Here is a 16,332-nt window from a genome sequence, read left to right as displayed (position 1 = left end):
ATATGTCCTATTCAGTGTAAATGGGCATGTAAAATGAGTAAAAGGCACCATTCTGCCCGAACCACGCGCCATTGAGCCAATGATTGACACCGCGTGATGTGACGTCAAATGTTGAAAGCAGTCATCTTTTACAGAGTTATTAGAAGACTTTAGTAATCCTCTGTGAAACAGATTGCAATCCTTTAGTTCCATACTCCTCCATCGCCTATTTCTCTTTACGTCGTTTGTGTTGTCCCTACCACAGGAGCTTCGCACAGTGATTGACATAGGGTCCGACCATTTCATATTTTCAAACTGATAACAACACTGTTTTTGTAAACAAAATTATCTAGACCGATTTTGTTTTCACATTAGTACATTACATTCTCCGCATATTTTAGACATAATGACCCATTGTATCCATTGTCATACACTGAACAACTACCAATTTTGTCCCACGAGATTTTTTAAGGACAGCCTGGATACTCGCAACTACTAAAAATAAATTAAAAATTTCGATGACAAATAACGGCAAACAAAAATTAAACTTACAAAACCACTGACACTTTCCAAGCTCTCCCCTGTTGTCACAAGTGTATTTCCATAATCTATCTTCAAACCAGTTGTGATGCTTACTCTGTATTCGGGTTACTGATTCACCCGTCGGGCAGCTAAACAAAATATCTCGATCATAGTCATTTTGCCATGCCACTGCAGACACCATTACAAGACAGGCACATAAAGACGCCACCTTAAAAAAAACAACAAACAACACACCTTGACTCTGCATAATATTCTTCCATTTCTTACAGCTGATCAACACGATTGTCACACACAAAGTTTGAGCATATACAAGAAACATCGGGATATACTCTAGAGCACCATTTACAAGTAGTCAGTTTTTCAAAAGTTTTCTCGCAGTAGGTGTGTGGGTGGGGGGGCAAGCAAAAACACCCAAGGATCCCCCCCCCACACACACACCCTACAGTGGGGGTCCCCTTTCAGGTCCAGTCCCCCAGTATCCTCATTAGATATTCTGTCGAAATTGCCAAAAAAATCAGTTTTAATTTAAAGAGTACAGCCACCGTGCCTGAAAGCTTCAGTACAAAATTTGAGCATGGAATAAAGAATCTGCCTTGCTTTGCCAGAGTATCATAGTTGCTCTATTCTTGGAAACAGGTTTCTTAGCACATTTCAGATAATGACCATGGGATACGGGTTTCTAAGCTTATTTCAGATCATTACCTGGCATACAAGTTTCTAAGAATATTTCACATAATTAATCAAAATATATCCGAGTGATTTCAGCCATATGTGAATCCCTTACAAAGTACAGTATTGTAAAACTTAAATTTTTTTAAACAGGAAATGCTCCAGTGCCGATCGGTATTTACAAAGATATGATGCAGCGAAATTCCACCTATCTATGTTGCCCCTTATGTAAAAGGTACACTTTATTTTCTCTCTTCTCGCTTTGTTTTCGTCACAAAACCTATTGAGAAAAGATCACTGCTACAAGATCATCCCCATCTCACCCACTCAAACTCATCCCTAAGCAAGAAAACCTCGACAATACTTACCTTTAAAGTCATCATAATCACCTAAAATAGACGAAAAATACGAACCAATACAGACCAAAAATCTAAAGCACTTACATTTTCGAAAAGTATATATACATAAAACGTAATTAATATTTATCCCCTTTTGATTGTTTAGAGGCAAAGTTAAATAACTTACATAACTTATATAATAAAACATAGTTAATATTTTATCATTTGTAATTTAATATGTGTCGCTGTTTGATGTTTAAGGGCAAACTTAAATAGATTCAATTCACAGGGAAAAACAAGAGTGATGTTGCCTTTTCAAATAAATCTAAGAGATGTGAAAATGGCATCTGTTAGATTACAGTGTTATGTAAGTAGGATTGAATTACATTACATAATCAAAACCAACACCAAATATTTAAGACCTTTCCAAGGCTTCCAGATATGGCACATTCTGGATAAACATGTTAGTGTAAAACTACAATTAGCAAGTGTGAAGAGTAATTCTGAACTTAAACATGTTTAGTGCAAAACTACAATCAGCAAGCGTGAAGAGTAATTCTGAACTTAATAGTACCTTGTATGTTTCCGTAATACAATTGTAAAATTGCGTATTTGCCATGATGTTTGGTAGATTTCCAATAATTAATTCAACGGTCACAAATGTTAACATAGTTTAGAAATACAAAACAACTGTCGTGTTTAATTTATCATGGCTGAAAAACAAATTGTTCCTTGAAATTAACGAGAAATGAACTTTCAGATGAGTGATCTATTTCCACCAATTTTGTTTGTTTGGTGGCCGTTTTTACGCTGTCCTCGGGATTTTCCGGTGCGGTTTCCCCTTGTCAGTGGTGCAAGACAGATGACCTGACAAGAACAGTGCTTAGTCTTTCGAGTGGGACGACAAATCGAGGCCCCGTGTACACACTAGCTGTACATTACAGAACCCTTGACAGTTGGAATTCGAAATAAGGATAGGCTGTAGCGCCGATGTCCGTGCAAAATGTCCCTCATTTCACACCGTGTGGCGTAAGCCCGTCTTCACTAGCTCTGTCAGTGCTGAAAAGTAGAATCTTAAAACCCATTTCATTTTATTTGTGGATTTAAAGTCACAAAAAACAATGCGCCGTTCTGATGATGTGAGTTGACGAATTCAATCGAACTATTGTCTGAGTAAAATGTTTTTAAAAATAACAGTGTTTCGGCCCTGTGCGAATAAGATATGGCTTTAAAAAACCTGGGAGGGAACCGATGGATCCGGAAAAAATACCAAAGCAGGTTGGATAGGCGATCATATTCCTTGTCACGTGCCAGCTTAGGCACGAATCCACGCCTCTTGACTCCATTATGATTTAAAGCGAACAAGTTAGACTATTCCACCATCCAGCCACTACGATATACAAAGCAAACAATGAGTGATAACCAACAAATAATATCTTGATTAATACTGCAAATAAATAAAATATCACACTTTCTTTGGAATCCTATCTGTGGAGAAAATTATTGTGGCATTAGTTGCACCCGCCAGTAATAATATGATCTTTTTGTACAATATTTTGAAAATGGCACATTATTGTACTCCACAACAATGGGTAGGTTATGCCAATACCCATCACCCCATTTATTCTTTCGAATAAATACATAGTCATTTCATTGCAAACTGGAGAGGTCTTCTAATGGGTTAACGACTGACAAGGGGGAAACCACCCGAAGGACTCTCGGCCAACATCGAGAACGAACTCGAAACCTCTAGGCTAGCGAGCCAGTGTCTTACTCACTGAGACACCGCGGCGTCCATGTGATTGTCTATTACAACACAATTATATACAGTTTTCTTTTGAATTGGATTTTATTTGTGCGAAATAATTGGACTAGTTGCTTCTAAAGTGTCTTGTTTAATATTGGTTATTGTCGACCCAATACGGGTGAAATAATAAGCGTCCCAAATCAGTAATTGCGCGTCTTGGCCAAGGTTAAAATGTATTAACTACATGACAAAACAGTTCAGAGCTTTTATCAGCATGCTGTAAAAACTAATGAATAGTGCTCCGATTGGTGGAATATATTAGTTGACAGACCATGTCGTGTTATAAAATGGTCATGAGTTAGATAAAGACTGTCCTGGTGCGAAGACTAAATAACTTCCGAAGTGACGCTGTGTTTTCCGAGAGCAGGGGGAGCTTATCGCGTTCACGAAGAAGGCAAACAAATTCTGTAGTAGTTGGCAACCTAATAAGATAAAAATGTCAGCATTACGTGCAATGACTGGCTTCTTTATTTGTTTTCTTCGTCAGACAATATGATGCTAATAAACAGGCGTGATGGTGTGTATAGATCTCAACTTCGGTTTCTACCTATATATACTCTTCAAAAACAGTAGGGGATATTCAGAAACAATACAAATCTGCGGAAATGCACTGCTGTTTTTATTAGAGGTAACCAGTGTATGTTAATAACAGGCCAATTGCCTACACATGAACATAAACAGTTCATATGGGCGGCTTATCTGACGGCCGCATTTCACTCGCTAAGAGATACACTGTCAAAAGTGAAAATGAACATTTTTGATTTTTGTCTTAATAATGAGTAATTCTCCACCAATCCTCAGCCATTCAGCAATTCGTCGTGGCATGCTCCTAATCAACCGTCCAATCACGATTTGGGGCAATCTGGTGCACTCCTCTTGCAGTGCCACGGCCAGTTCTTGCAGTGTTGTCGGTTGACGTTGGCGTCGACGAACACGTCTACCGATCAAATTAAACGTAACACACTAAAGCAAAGATACGCTAAACAGTAAATCTTATGCAAGAACCGATAGGAAAGCAAACATGGATAAACCAGCACGCGGCAGTTTACATCAACCCTTCCTTGAAGTGTCAAATTTGACAATGAACCCCTCCCACGTGTATGGCGCTATTGCGTGTCGCATGTGCAGCTCAGTGGTTCTGTTGGGGAGATAAATTCTTCATCTGTGAACATACTCTCAAAGCATGTCAAGTGTCCATGACTATTTATCCTGTAAGAACCTGCATAGGTATTTGCATATCAATATCCCCTACTTTTTTGGAAGAGTATATATATCACACATAACTTATTGCATAAAAACTGACAATTGCGTAGAAATGTTCGCGTAGATATTTCAGATTACGTTGTATTCTAACCCCTAAAGGTGGACCCAAATGTTTTTTACATTGCAAAAAACAAAAAAAAAGCTCTGAAAATGACTAATCACATACTTCTAATTACACTAGCTCGTTATTATAAATGCCTGTAAATATGCAGAAGGATTAAACAAGCGAGTTCCAAACAAAACTATCAAAACGTAACATAGAAACAGGGCTGGATGAAACTCCTCGCCCTTTTGCCCATCCAATACATTAGGAGGCCTTTCTAAAATGAGAAGACTCGTCTTCCATCTACATTCCATACTGCAATAAACAAGTGCTTCATAATAGCGGAGTCTTAACAATTTTATAGTTTAATGGGATCAGTCAGTCAACATCACATTTGCAATGATGCTGACCGAGAAAGTTCGTCAGGATTTTCCGGCGTGGTGTCCCCTTGTCAGTGGTACAGGACAGGGGTCCTGACAAGGAAAGTTGTCTAGTCGTTTGGATGGGACGAAAAAACCGAGGTTCGTGTATATTTGGCAGTTGGAATTCGATATAAGAGTGTGCAGTAGCGCCGCTGTCCAGGCAAAATGTCCCTCATAGCACACTGTATGGCGTATACCCGTCTTCATTAGACCAGCCGGAGCAGGACGTTAAACCCCATTTCATTTTATGCATTAAATATATGGATTACCTTGCAGTACAGATCCACAAGATTCCTTCATTTACATGATGTGCACGGTTATCATTAAATCATTCAGTGAACTCCTAGTCGGGGCGGAAATTATAGTTCTTGGTGAACTCTTCCTTCGAATAGCCAAATAGATATCCGAACTTGGTGTACAATACGTTTGCAAAGAAAAACAGGAAGGCAGGTTATCATGAAAAAGTGGCCAAAGAAAAGGAAAGTATGGATAGAAAAATCATGAACTGCTATCGAATAAGAACATAAAAATATTATTGTCAAACCTAATTGGTGGCTCCAGGTCCCGCATTGTAATTTATCGTTTTAATCAACTCAAGATGGAAAGAATATTTGACATTGTAGCCCAATAAATCATTTTAGAATAGAAAAATGTTTTAATAAAATGGTGCAGATAAAATATTGTTTTAATCTGCTTATTTGACTCTGATTGGTGACAAACGCTTTTTTTGTGATCTACATAAATTGTTTTGCAGACTATGAAATCGGTCACTAGACACCAGCAAGTAGCTGTTTGGCTATGCTGTTTATTATTTGAATAGTCTTATAACGAATTTATCCAAAACTCAGGTTATAACTATTTTTACCTGTGTAGTAGTTACAAGGTTTGGATAACAAAACACGTTCCAAAGTATCATGAATATTGGAACTATCGCAACACGAGACTAAAAGGGACAGAATAAATGACTTCGGTCTGTGCATTTCTGTTCTACCCTTTAGGCTTAACGGCCGCTTCCACCTACGGTGGGTGTGGGGGGTGAATGGCTGAATGGTTTGCGTGCGCGCGCTGTATCATAAAGTCTGTCATTGAGTCGAGTGGCGTGGTTTCGAATCCCCGGTTGTACGTGACAAGGAGTAGGGTCGCCTGTCCAACCTCGTGGGTTTTCTCCGGGGACTCCGGTTTCCTCCCACTGCTAAAGACCCCTAAGCGAATTATTGAAATAAAATTAAACCATATGTTGGTCCCGAAATGACCTAGTTTGTGTCGAGTGGACGTTAAACCCCATTCCTCTCTCTCCACCTACGGTGGGTTGGGTGCGGGGGGGGGGGCGAATGGTGCGCACTGTATCATAAGGTCAGTCATTGAGTCAACAGGCGTGATTTTGATTCCCCGTTTGTAGTGACAAGGAGTAGGGTTGCCTGTCCAACCTCGTGGGTTTTCTCTGGGTCCTCCCACTGCTAAAGACCCCTACGCACAAGCGAATTATTGAAATAAAATTAAACCATATGTAAGTCCCGAAATGATCTAGTTTGTGTCGAGTGGATGTTAAATCCCATTTTTCTCTCTCTCTCCACCTAGCGTGATATGGCAGACAAGTGTTTCCTGGGAAACTTGCAAGAGGACCCAAATGAAAGGCTCTATTCGTCTCGTAGGTTTGAGACGGGTGAGCAATTGAGAGAACTAAACGATTGCATTATCACAATCTGATTAAAATACAGATCTATATTTCGTTTCGTATTTTTTTATACTTTCGATGGCCTACACTACATGAAGCCAAGTGTAGTAAAGACAAGTAAAACGAAATTTTGAACTATAAAAACGAAACGAAATAGGATCTGTGTTTTAACCAGATTGGCATTATCACATTTCTACTTTCAGATGATCCTAACTGTATGTAGCCATGCAGATGAAGATAGAGCATCGAAAGGTATATAGCTTTAAGACCTCTTTCATTTTTCAACTCAAAATCTTACAGTATTCCTATATATTGTAAATTATTTTACCAGAGTATATTATGAAAGATAAAAGTTTAATATGTGTAACATAAATCCACATTAAATGTTGACATTTTACAAAATAGATTTATACCTTGAGGAAATAATGTTAGTCGTATTGGATATTAAATGCTTGCTTTTATCCTGAAAACCCAGTTTAATCTTGGATGTTTTAAAATCCTGGCAGCATTAACACGCAAAGCTAGTTTGTCATGCAATGAATTATGTAATATTCTATTCCATGGAATTTGTTAGAATTAGTAATAAGCGATTCGGAACAATGGTTAGAATATTACCATGGTTGTCCTCCGGAGAGATATATGGATTTTATGTGTCCATTTATGTGAGGATAACGACTGATTACTACCGGCGTAACTAAGGATCTCTTGAAATCATCGAGATTTCATGATTATCTCTGAGGAAATATCAGGAATCAGAGAGTGATCAGGTACAAATTGACAAATGATACCCATTTTACTCATAATTATATGAAGGCGATGTGAAGTTCCCAGTAGACGTTGTGGCATGGTATGATCATAGTGTCTGGGACAAGACGGCATTGTATTATATTCAGTAGTGGTGTTGTCGGAAAAATTGGCTGGTTATACAAGAAGACTAGATACCAATTTAGTTGTTCACCACTCGTTCACGGTGTATTTTAGCTGATATGTAGAAAAGGGATTTTCCACTGCCCAGCTCCTTAAATTAAATATTCTGTTTTCTAAGTTGAAGCTAAATGTTGCATATTGTTGTCAGAATATGGCCAGGCAACCCAGAATGGCAGGTCACACAAAACAATCCATTTCGACCCAGAACCCAAAAGCGTAGTTCCTTCTACTTAGACCCCCTCTTTTCCTGTTGGTAACTTTTATTGACTTTTTGACCCAAAATGGATAAAATAAGCTGGGGCCAACTGTCGCTAACTTAGCGTCGTTATTAAAAATATACAGGGGAATGGTTATAATATATACCTTTTGTTAGTATTTTATAGCCCACATTTTCATGTGGACGTATTATGTCGACGCCCTTGTCCGTCCGTGCAAATTTGGGCAGATAGCAAACATGTCTACGTGAAGACACTCATGCCGTAGAACATCGAAAATGTAATGGAATCGTAATTGACTGATTTAATCAGCTTGGCTATTACTGCACATTTTCTAGCATTAAGATTCAAGTAATTATTGTTCATTAATATATTTACTGCGCGTCAAATAGAAAACTTGTTGCCGGATGACGGACTCGGTGAATACACTAAACATTTAAATAAAACTTGAACTACATGATCATCGTATGCGAGAGACTGTTTATTTTTAAAGTTCAGTCATTATCTTCTGCAGTTTATATTTATAGTTCAGTCAGTATATAATTCTGCCATACAGATTACCGGTTACATTCCTCAAATCTCCAGATCCTATCTCTGCAACCGAAGCAAATATAAATCATATTAAAAATATTAATAGCACTAAATGAATTCAAATAATTTGAGTGGGACAATTTTGACACGCAGCCCAATGCTCCAGCTTGAAACTAAGTTAGAAGTTTAAATTAATCAAGTCGACTAGAGACAGTCCACTGTTAGGTGTACTGGCCTTTTGCTTGTCTCACTGGAATTATGTTGTTTTGTTTTTTTTGATTTTTTTGTTTCTGTATCTCAAGTGGTCCATTTGCCCTTAATATCATGCAATTCGTTTTTTCGATAATTTAAATAACTATAAACATGTTTAATATACTCACTCTTGTTGATTTCTATGTTCACTGTAGGCCCCGCGTAGATATTTATTGGTGGGTACTGTATAGTCCATTCTACCATCAAATGTGTTTACATAGTTAGTAAACCGGCATTCTGTGCTTTTCCCTGAAACTGTTTTGGAATTCATTTGCATAAACACCATATTTTGAATGTTTGGTTTAAATATGTTGAACGCTGCATCTGTTATTAATAGCTGAACAATCTTCATTTTAATTGGGTAGCTTAGAACATGGTGTTATATCCAGGGGGAATGCTCACTAGTCCGCCGATATCTATTATTTCAATATTTACGATTGATGATCAAATGTAAATGCACACCCGTTAAGAACTCTTGACAATAATACTATCGCTCAAGACCTCTAAACGCAAACGAAATATTGAAATCAAATTGAACCATATGTTAGTCCCGATTGACCAAGTTTGTGTCAATTTGACGATCGCCTCCCACATCCTCGCTCACCGGAAATAATAAAGAAAGTAATTGTGGACTCGTCGGGTATGTTTCGTTTATCCCGACAACTTTGGCCGTACATGAGTGGCGGTGCTAAATGGGCGATTTGCAATCGAATGATTCGGAATATCAACAACGGTCTTCTTAAAACCCATTTCTTATTTCCTTAAACCCAATAAATATGCCCTGTGAATTAGAAAAAAAACGTTCAAACAAGAAACCGTTTACCATGGGCCTGTACCTTTTAAAATGTCTTAAATTAGTTTTAATATTCTATAAGCCTGTACTGTATGTTTACAGTAAAACTATATAGTCACGCTTTAATATTTAAAGATACATTATGAGAGATTGGACAAAGAGCTGGCAGTTCTCACGATAATAGCTAAAAATTAGATAATGTTATGGGAATTTTCTGGAAAATTTTAGTCAAATTGATCCACACTGACCCGAGATTTCAGCGATTGAATTTTCGGCCTAGCCTCGATCATCATTACTAAAGTCGGTACAATAAAACATAGTGTCGATTATCCATTTCATGATTAAATCATGAATGAAAGTTGAGCAGCAAGTCTGATTGTAATACAGTAAATATGGCAGACTAGCGTTGACATCGAGAGTTGATTATGGTCTGGATCAGTTAATTAATGTCTAATTAATAATTTAGATAACATTTCAGGCCTAAAGAAAGACCCGCAGTAGGCAGATTTAGCTCTTGCATAATGTATGTTTAATGTATACAACCAGAATGACATTGGGGTCTGTGAAACATAACACACAATATTATTTATGATGACGAATTATAGAAACAATGTATAAAAGCCAAACTTTTCACAATAGTTCCGATTTAGTAACACCCCTTTACCCCCATCATCATTTTTAAGTGGATGGCTTAGAACATAGCGTTACACCCGGCATCATAATCTCTTGTTATCACCATCAAAGTATTTGGGTGTGTTGTTGTCAAATTGGTAGGGATTGGTAGACTTATCGGAGTTCAAAATATTTCGACGGCAATTGCCTGGGTTTTTCCCAAATTAACTTTCAGATTTATGAAATCGTGTGATGGCGACACAGAACAAGCGGTTTTGCTTTTTAAAAAATAAACTGCTGCATCAATAAATCCTAGTCTATCTAATTGTAGACAAGATATTGTATGCAATAAAAAAAAGTGAACGCGACACTAGAAAAAAGATTCAAATGAATTACTTAAAATTTCATTGGCATTGTTTATTTCAATAAAAAAAAAGAAAACCGTTTCTAATTTCAAAATACTGGGATGTCAAAGTTACCTCTCCGGTCATATTTTGGGATAGCCATATCGGACAAAGTTATTGATAGGATATTTTAATACTTGGTAGAAAAGTTCATTGTGGGACACAAGAAGGAGCCCTATAAGAGTTACGTTTTTCTTGATTACGAAACACACCCAAGATGGCTTACACACTATAATTATCATCAAATACTTGTGTAGTGTCCCATCCCATAGACAACATACTCTCTTATTCCATTACCGATCAGTTGATCTCTACTCAATAGAGTTACGTCCCTTATATGTCAATCACTTTCCCAATATGTTAGCCTTAATAAATATTAATTATCTTCGATGTTTAGTGCTGTAGAAATCCACATATACAATAACTTGTAAACTATGTATACGCAGTGAACGGAAATGAAATGGGGTTTAGCGTCCTGTTGTTCTGTATATGCATCGACTGGGATAATGAAACCGGGCATACACCATGCAGTGTGCTGTGAGGGAAAATTTGACCAGGCAGCCGCTCTAAGGGCTACTCGGTTTCAAAATCTCAAGGGTTATTTTACATGCATGCCAATGTGTACACTAAACCCCGAATTTGTCTTGGCCTCCACCCCGTGTCGATTTCATTATACTAACCGTTCTTTGGGGCGCAACATTTAAAACTAAATCTTCTGTCTTCGCGATGATTGTCGTGGTGGCTTCTGGTAGCAACAATATGTCCAAAGTTGGGACATTGGAAAAACAGTACACCGTCATATTCATTCACATTATCTTAAATAAATAAAAGAAATACTACAAACCAAACCAACAGTAAGCCCCAATACCACAAATATATGGCATATTTATCGTTTCATGAAGCATCTAGCAATGAAATTGTCTATCACCATGTGCTTAACCTGCGCAGTGAATGATCATCACTATGCTTAATCTGCGCAGAAAATGTTCATATTGACCTTGGTGTAAACAGGGTTATCCTGTTCCAAAACATAGACAACTCAATGTAATAACCTCTGCTTAGTTTTAGTGGAAAACGCCGATTAGTAAAGACAATCACCTAATGAACATCTATAAAATGCCTATTACCGAACTTCGTAACGACATTCATAAACAGTGTTTGCATTCTATTAGAAGCAGAGTTGTTTTTGTGTCCCAGATCTCGACCAATCCAACTGTTTATCACTGCATAATCTAAACTGAAAATGGTCATAATCGAGCTTAGTCATGAGATTCGTGTCGTAAGTCAGGAGCAGATTTATCGTGTTCTCAAGCTTAGGCAATTCAATTTCTATCCTCTGCTTAGTCTAAACGGAAAATGCTGATCAGTAAAGACATTCACCTCATAAACAGCTGCCAAATGCTGATTACCGGACTTCGTAACGACATTCACAAACAAGTTACTTTGAAAATTATTTCTCGATTAGAAGCATTGGCCAAAAATATCGGCCATTCAACTAAACAAAAAATGCTCATCATGGAGTTCAATCAAGAGATTCACGGGATTCAGAAGCAGGGTTATCGTTTTCCCAACCAATTTGCTATTTTCTGCTCATCCAAGACACCAACTTAATGCGCGCCTACGCCAGGTTGCAACATTCTAACTAGAAATCATGCAACGGAGTCTATTTTAATAGGTCCTTTCTGTCTTTGAAAGGCTGGGGAAAGCAAATGAAAACACGTGCCATTAACCCTTGTAAACACAATGGTTAGTCCTTTTGGATCCCATGCACATTGGGATTGCTAAATTGCCAAAATTGGTATATATCCAGGTTATACAAGTAAGATATTTGTTTATACTTACTTGACGCAATTATAAAGCCCCCCCCCATCAAATCTCACAGCGCGTTCTGTTCATTGGCCTGATCAGTGGCCATTTCGGAGAACATACATATCCCAGCAATATTTTCATGTGGCTTAACTCAGACCGGCCATGTCCATTGGGAGCTATCGTGCGTAATTGGAGTGATCCAAACTGAAGTACCATGGCGCAAGCCGTGTCAACGTAAAGGGGAAATCAATCACCCGTAGTGGTCGTGCGTAAGAGATGTTCTAGCTGCAATGCAGTATATCAGACAGAAACTGTGACCTTTCCTCTTTCCCTACGGAGTATGGTGCATAACTAGTGTAGTTGCAACTCAAAACATGCGTATAGTTGCCGATACTGGTATGAGTCATGACCGTATTGAGCATACCTATATCATGGGCTATACTACCCCCTAAATCTGTAAAAGAAAACCTAAAAGATAGATACTAGCTCCACATCTTTAAAGTACCAGAGATCACCGTATGTTTGACACAACATAGTCTGGTGTCAAAGTGCCATACACCCCATATCATTTCTTTTAAAGGAAAAATATGATAAAAGCAAATTATTTTCACGGTTATTCATGACCAAAGAAATAAAACTTACAAAACCATTTACAATGGCCAAGTCGTCCTTTGTTGCTACAACTGAATTGCCATACTCTGTCTTCGTAATGGTTGTGATGTTTACTCTGTATCCGGCTTATAGACTGACCCGTCGGGCAGACAAACTCTAGATTTCTATCATAGTCATTTTGCCATGCCATGGACACCATAATAAGGCAGGCAAATAAAGACACCACCTATGTAGAGAAATTATTAGTTTTAATAAAACCAGATACTGTATCTCCGTCCATCCTGATGACTACTTGCCAGGGCCGCTGTCCTGAACTACAGACAAGAGAACCCCAGGCTGAAAAATCTCTGGTAATTTTCTCAGCAAACACCGGAATTGAACTTCGAACCACCTGATTAGTGAGTGTAGCCATTTACTCGCCCAGCCACCGTATTTCAAGTGACAGAAAAGGAGTAGAAAAATAAACAAGCAGGTAAAACTCTGGAAGGTTCGTTCCGATTTCATTGAAAGATAAGAAGGGTCATTATGTAAGATTTAGATCTAGAGCTGACTGTTCTCGCTATATTTCAAATCTAGATATTGCAATATAAATATATTGAAAATTTCAGTCAAATAATTGAGTATGCAATCAGGTGGACAAGTGCCGTTGTTTTAAATAAGATCATTTGATTTTTTCAAATAAATCCATTTTTAGCAGATGGTCTTAACATCTTTATCACAGTATGTCTATTTTAGTGGTCTGGTTTTAAAATATGCAAATATACTATTTTTGGCACATTTGGGGAAATGGCACATGTCCACCTTATTGCACTAGCATCCACAATTTATATAACATTTGACAATTTCAATCAGCATTGATTTTTTGATCTTACCGGGAAAAGATGGACTTCTGATATCCAATATTTAAGACAAAATAAACATTTGTCAATTTCAATCAGCATTGATTTTTTGATCTTACCGGGAAAAGATGGACTTCTGATATCCAATATTTAAGACAAAATAAACATTTTACCATACACGAATCATATACCATACTGCGTTTCAGTGCCATTTGTAACACGGGACTCGAAGAACCAGGCTAGATATATTCCACAAATCATGTCAAACGGTGATGCCATATACTTATCTGGAGAGCATTCGCAATAAATACTAACGGTGTAGACTGGAATAGCCAGAAGCTAGAGATTGCCATTCGATTGAAATGAAATGGGGTTTAACGTCCTACTGTTCAGCTCCTAACCTGGGCTAATGAAGACGGGGCCATTCGATTGAGACTTCTCGCGTATTTCGACCAATTAAAGTTAAAACAAAAACGATTGAATGTAAATTAGTTTATATACATTCATTGAATGTGAGTCAGTTTATATACATTCATATTACACTATTATATGCGTTGCTCAGGCGTGGTTCCCCCTTGTGAGTGATGCAGGACGGAGGGCCTGACAAGGAAAGCTGTCTAGTCGTTCGGATGGGACAAAACCGAGGTCCCGTGTACACATTGGCATGCACGTAAAAGATCCCTTGGAAGTTGGAATTCGATATAAGAGTAGGCCGTAGTGCCGCTGTCCGGGCAAAATTACCCTCATATCACACTGTATGGCGTATGCCCGTCTTCATTAGCCCAGGTTAGGAGCAGAACAGTAGGACGTTCAACTCCATTTCATTTCAATACATTTATATGCGTTGCTACACATTTATGTCAATTTCTAGGTCCCAAATATTAGCGATTTAGCTCCCTTGAGGCCACAAGAAAGACCTCCAAAAAGTAGATTTAGCTCTTACATAATGCCTTTTTAAATAAAGATAACACAACAAAGGATGATATCAAACTTTTAAAAACATTTCAAGGCTGAGCACAAATTGTGATTCAGGATGAAAATAATATTTCATACCTTTGTCCCGTATTGCGGATTTTCAATCCCGTGTATCATAAGTCTCAGTGACAGTGTGTGCGAAGGGTAGTTATAAATCCTCAAATTCCACCGTCTTGCCGTTTTGATTTCGGTTTTGGTCCTTATTATAGCGTTCGTACTTTCGGGATCCCAGGAAGCTCCCGATAAACTCTGCAGTTTTCAGCGCATTTTGCTCTAAATTTGCTTCAATTCTATTTATCATAATCAACCCTTAATATCATTATATATATATATAGAGAGAGAAAGATAACTGGAGTTTAACGTCCACTCATCACACTGGGTCATTTCGGGACTAACATATAGGTCACATGGAGAAAACCTAGGAAGTTGGGACAGGCCACCCTACTCCTTGCCACGTACAAGCGGTGAATCAAAACCACCCGATTTGACTCAATGACATACCTTACGATCCAACCTCCCACTTTGAGAGACCCCTATTCTTTAGTCTACAAAATTTTGGCGCGTTGTGAACAGATTGGGTTGCCAAAAAAGCTCCCGCAAGAGAACTATACAATATGCGATAGGAAAATTACGCCATAGTGAACATGGGTCCGTCACCAATAAATCCGACAAGAAATTATCCATTGCGCAATATAATATTTAATATATTTAAAAATATGTGATTTTGTTAAAACGTCTGATTTTCAGTAATGGATTAATCATGCACGAAACATTGAATTTGATAATAAAATGTATCTGACTCTAACGATTGCCCTTGACACTTACCTTCAAGATCATAGTGATAGTCAGCAATGGCATACGCTATGGTATATAACCAAATCGTCCACTTCATGCAGAATATATATACGTAAATTTTAATTAAAATCGTGCATGTTAACAACTTTGGGCTAAAGTAAACAACGATTCAAATTGAATATTGTTAACACAGTAATAACATCTGTCAACTGTTTTATCACACATCAGCTTTAGAGTCATTTTAAATTAGTTTTTATACGCACACATTTTCATGTGGACGTTTCTATCCCAATGACCTCGGTTCCTTTCGAAAAAACGACGTTTTTGATAATGGTACGCATACGAAAAACGACGTTTTTAGCTTGTGGACACCGTGAAGGTGAAAATTTGTATCCAAAGTTGATGAATCTTGAATTGTATGTATATAATCCAAGGATCGCGGATCCGTTCGATATTCGCGCATATCGGACCGTAACTTCCTGGATTATGACACCAGATTGTATGAAAAATCTCATTTTGAGCTTGTGGTCCCTTAACAGGTCATATATTTTTTTTTATCAAATTTAAAAAAAAAAAAAAAAGTTCGAAAATATCACCGTTCCACCATAATGATGGTTGAGTTCGAATTTCGTGAAAATCTGGCCCAAAATGGCCACATCCTGTAAGGAAATAGTGTTATAATATCCAAGGTTGTGGACCCTCTAGTGGTCACAGTTTTGATAGATTTTGATGAAACTTAAAACGTGTGTTTATATCTCCACGATCTAGGTTGCTTTCGATATTCGCGCGTATCAGACCGTAACTTCCTGGATTATGGCCCCTGATTGTA

At 37.8% G+C, this 16,332-nt stretch overlaps 1 protein-coding gene across 1 annotated transcript; it reads right to left on the bottom strand.

The window, feature by feature from the left end:
* Window positions 1-11,148: 11,148 nt before the first annotated feature.
* On the bottom strand, window positions 11,149-15,653 carry LOC126829830 (hemagglutinin/amebocyte aggregation factor). Its single transcript, XM_050559977.1, has 3 exons — window positions 15,534-15,653; window positions 12,925-13,120; window positions 11,149-11,288 (listed from the first exon to the last, which is right to left on the bottom strand). Exons 1-3 carry the CDS (start codon window positions 15,564-15,566, stop codon window positions 11,149-11,151), a joined length of 369 nt encoding a protein of 122 aa, XP_050415934.1. The 5' UTR covers window positions 15,567-15,653.
* Window positions 15,654-16,332: the final 679 nt, after the last annotated feature.

The sequence above is a fragment of the Patella vulgata genome, chromosome 8 (assembly GCF_932274485.2).
Source record: "Patella vulgata chromosome 8, xgPatVulg1.2, whole genome shotgun sequence".
NCBI classification, from domain to species: Eukaryota; Metazoa; Mollusca; class Gastropoda; family Patellidae; genus Patella; species Patella vulgata.
Note: the sequence above shows the minus strand (reverse complement) of the source record. Positions and strands in the feature narration are given on the sequence as shown.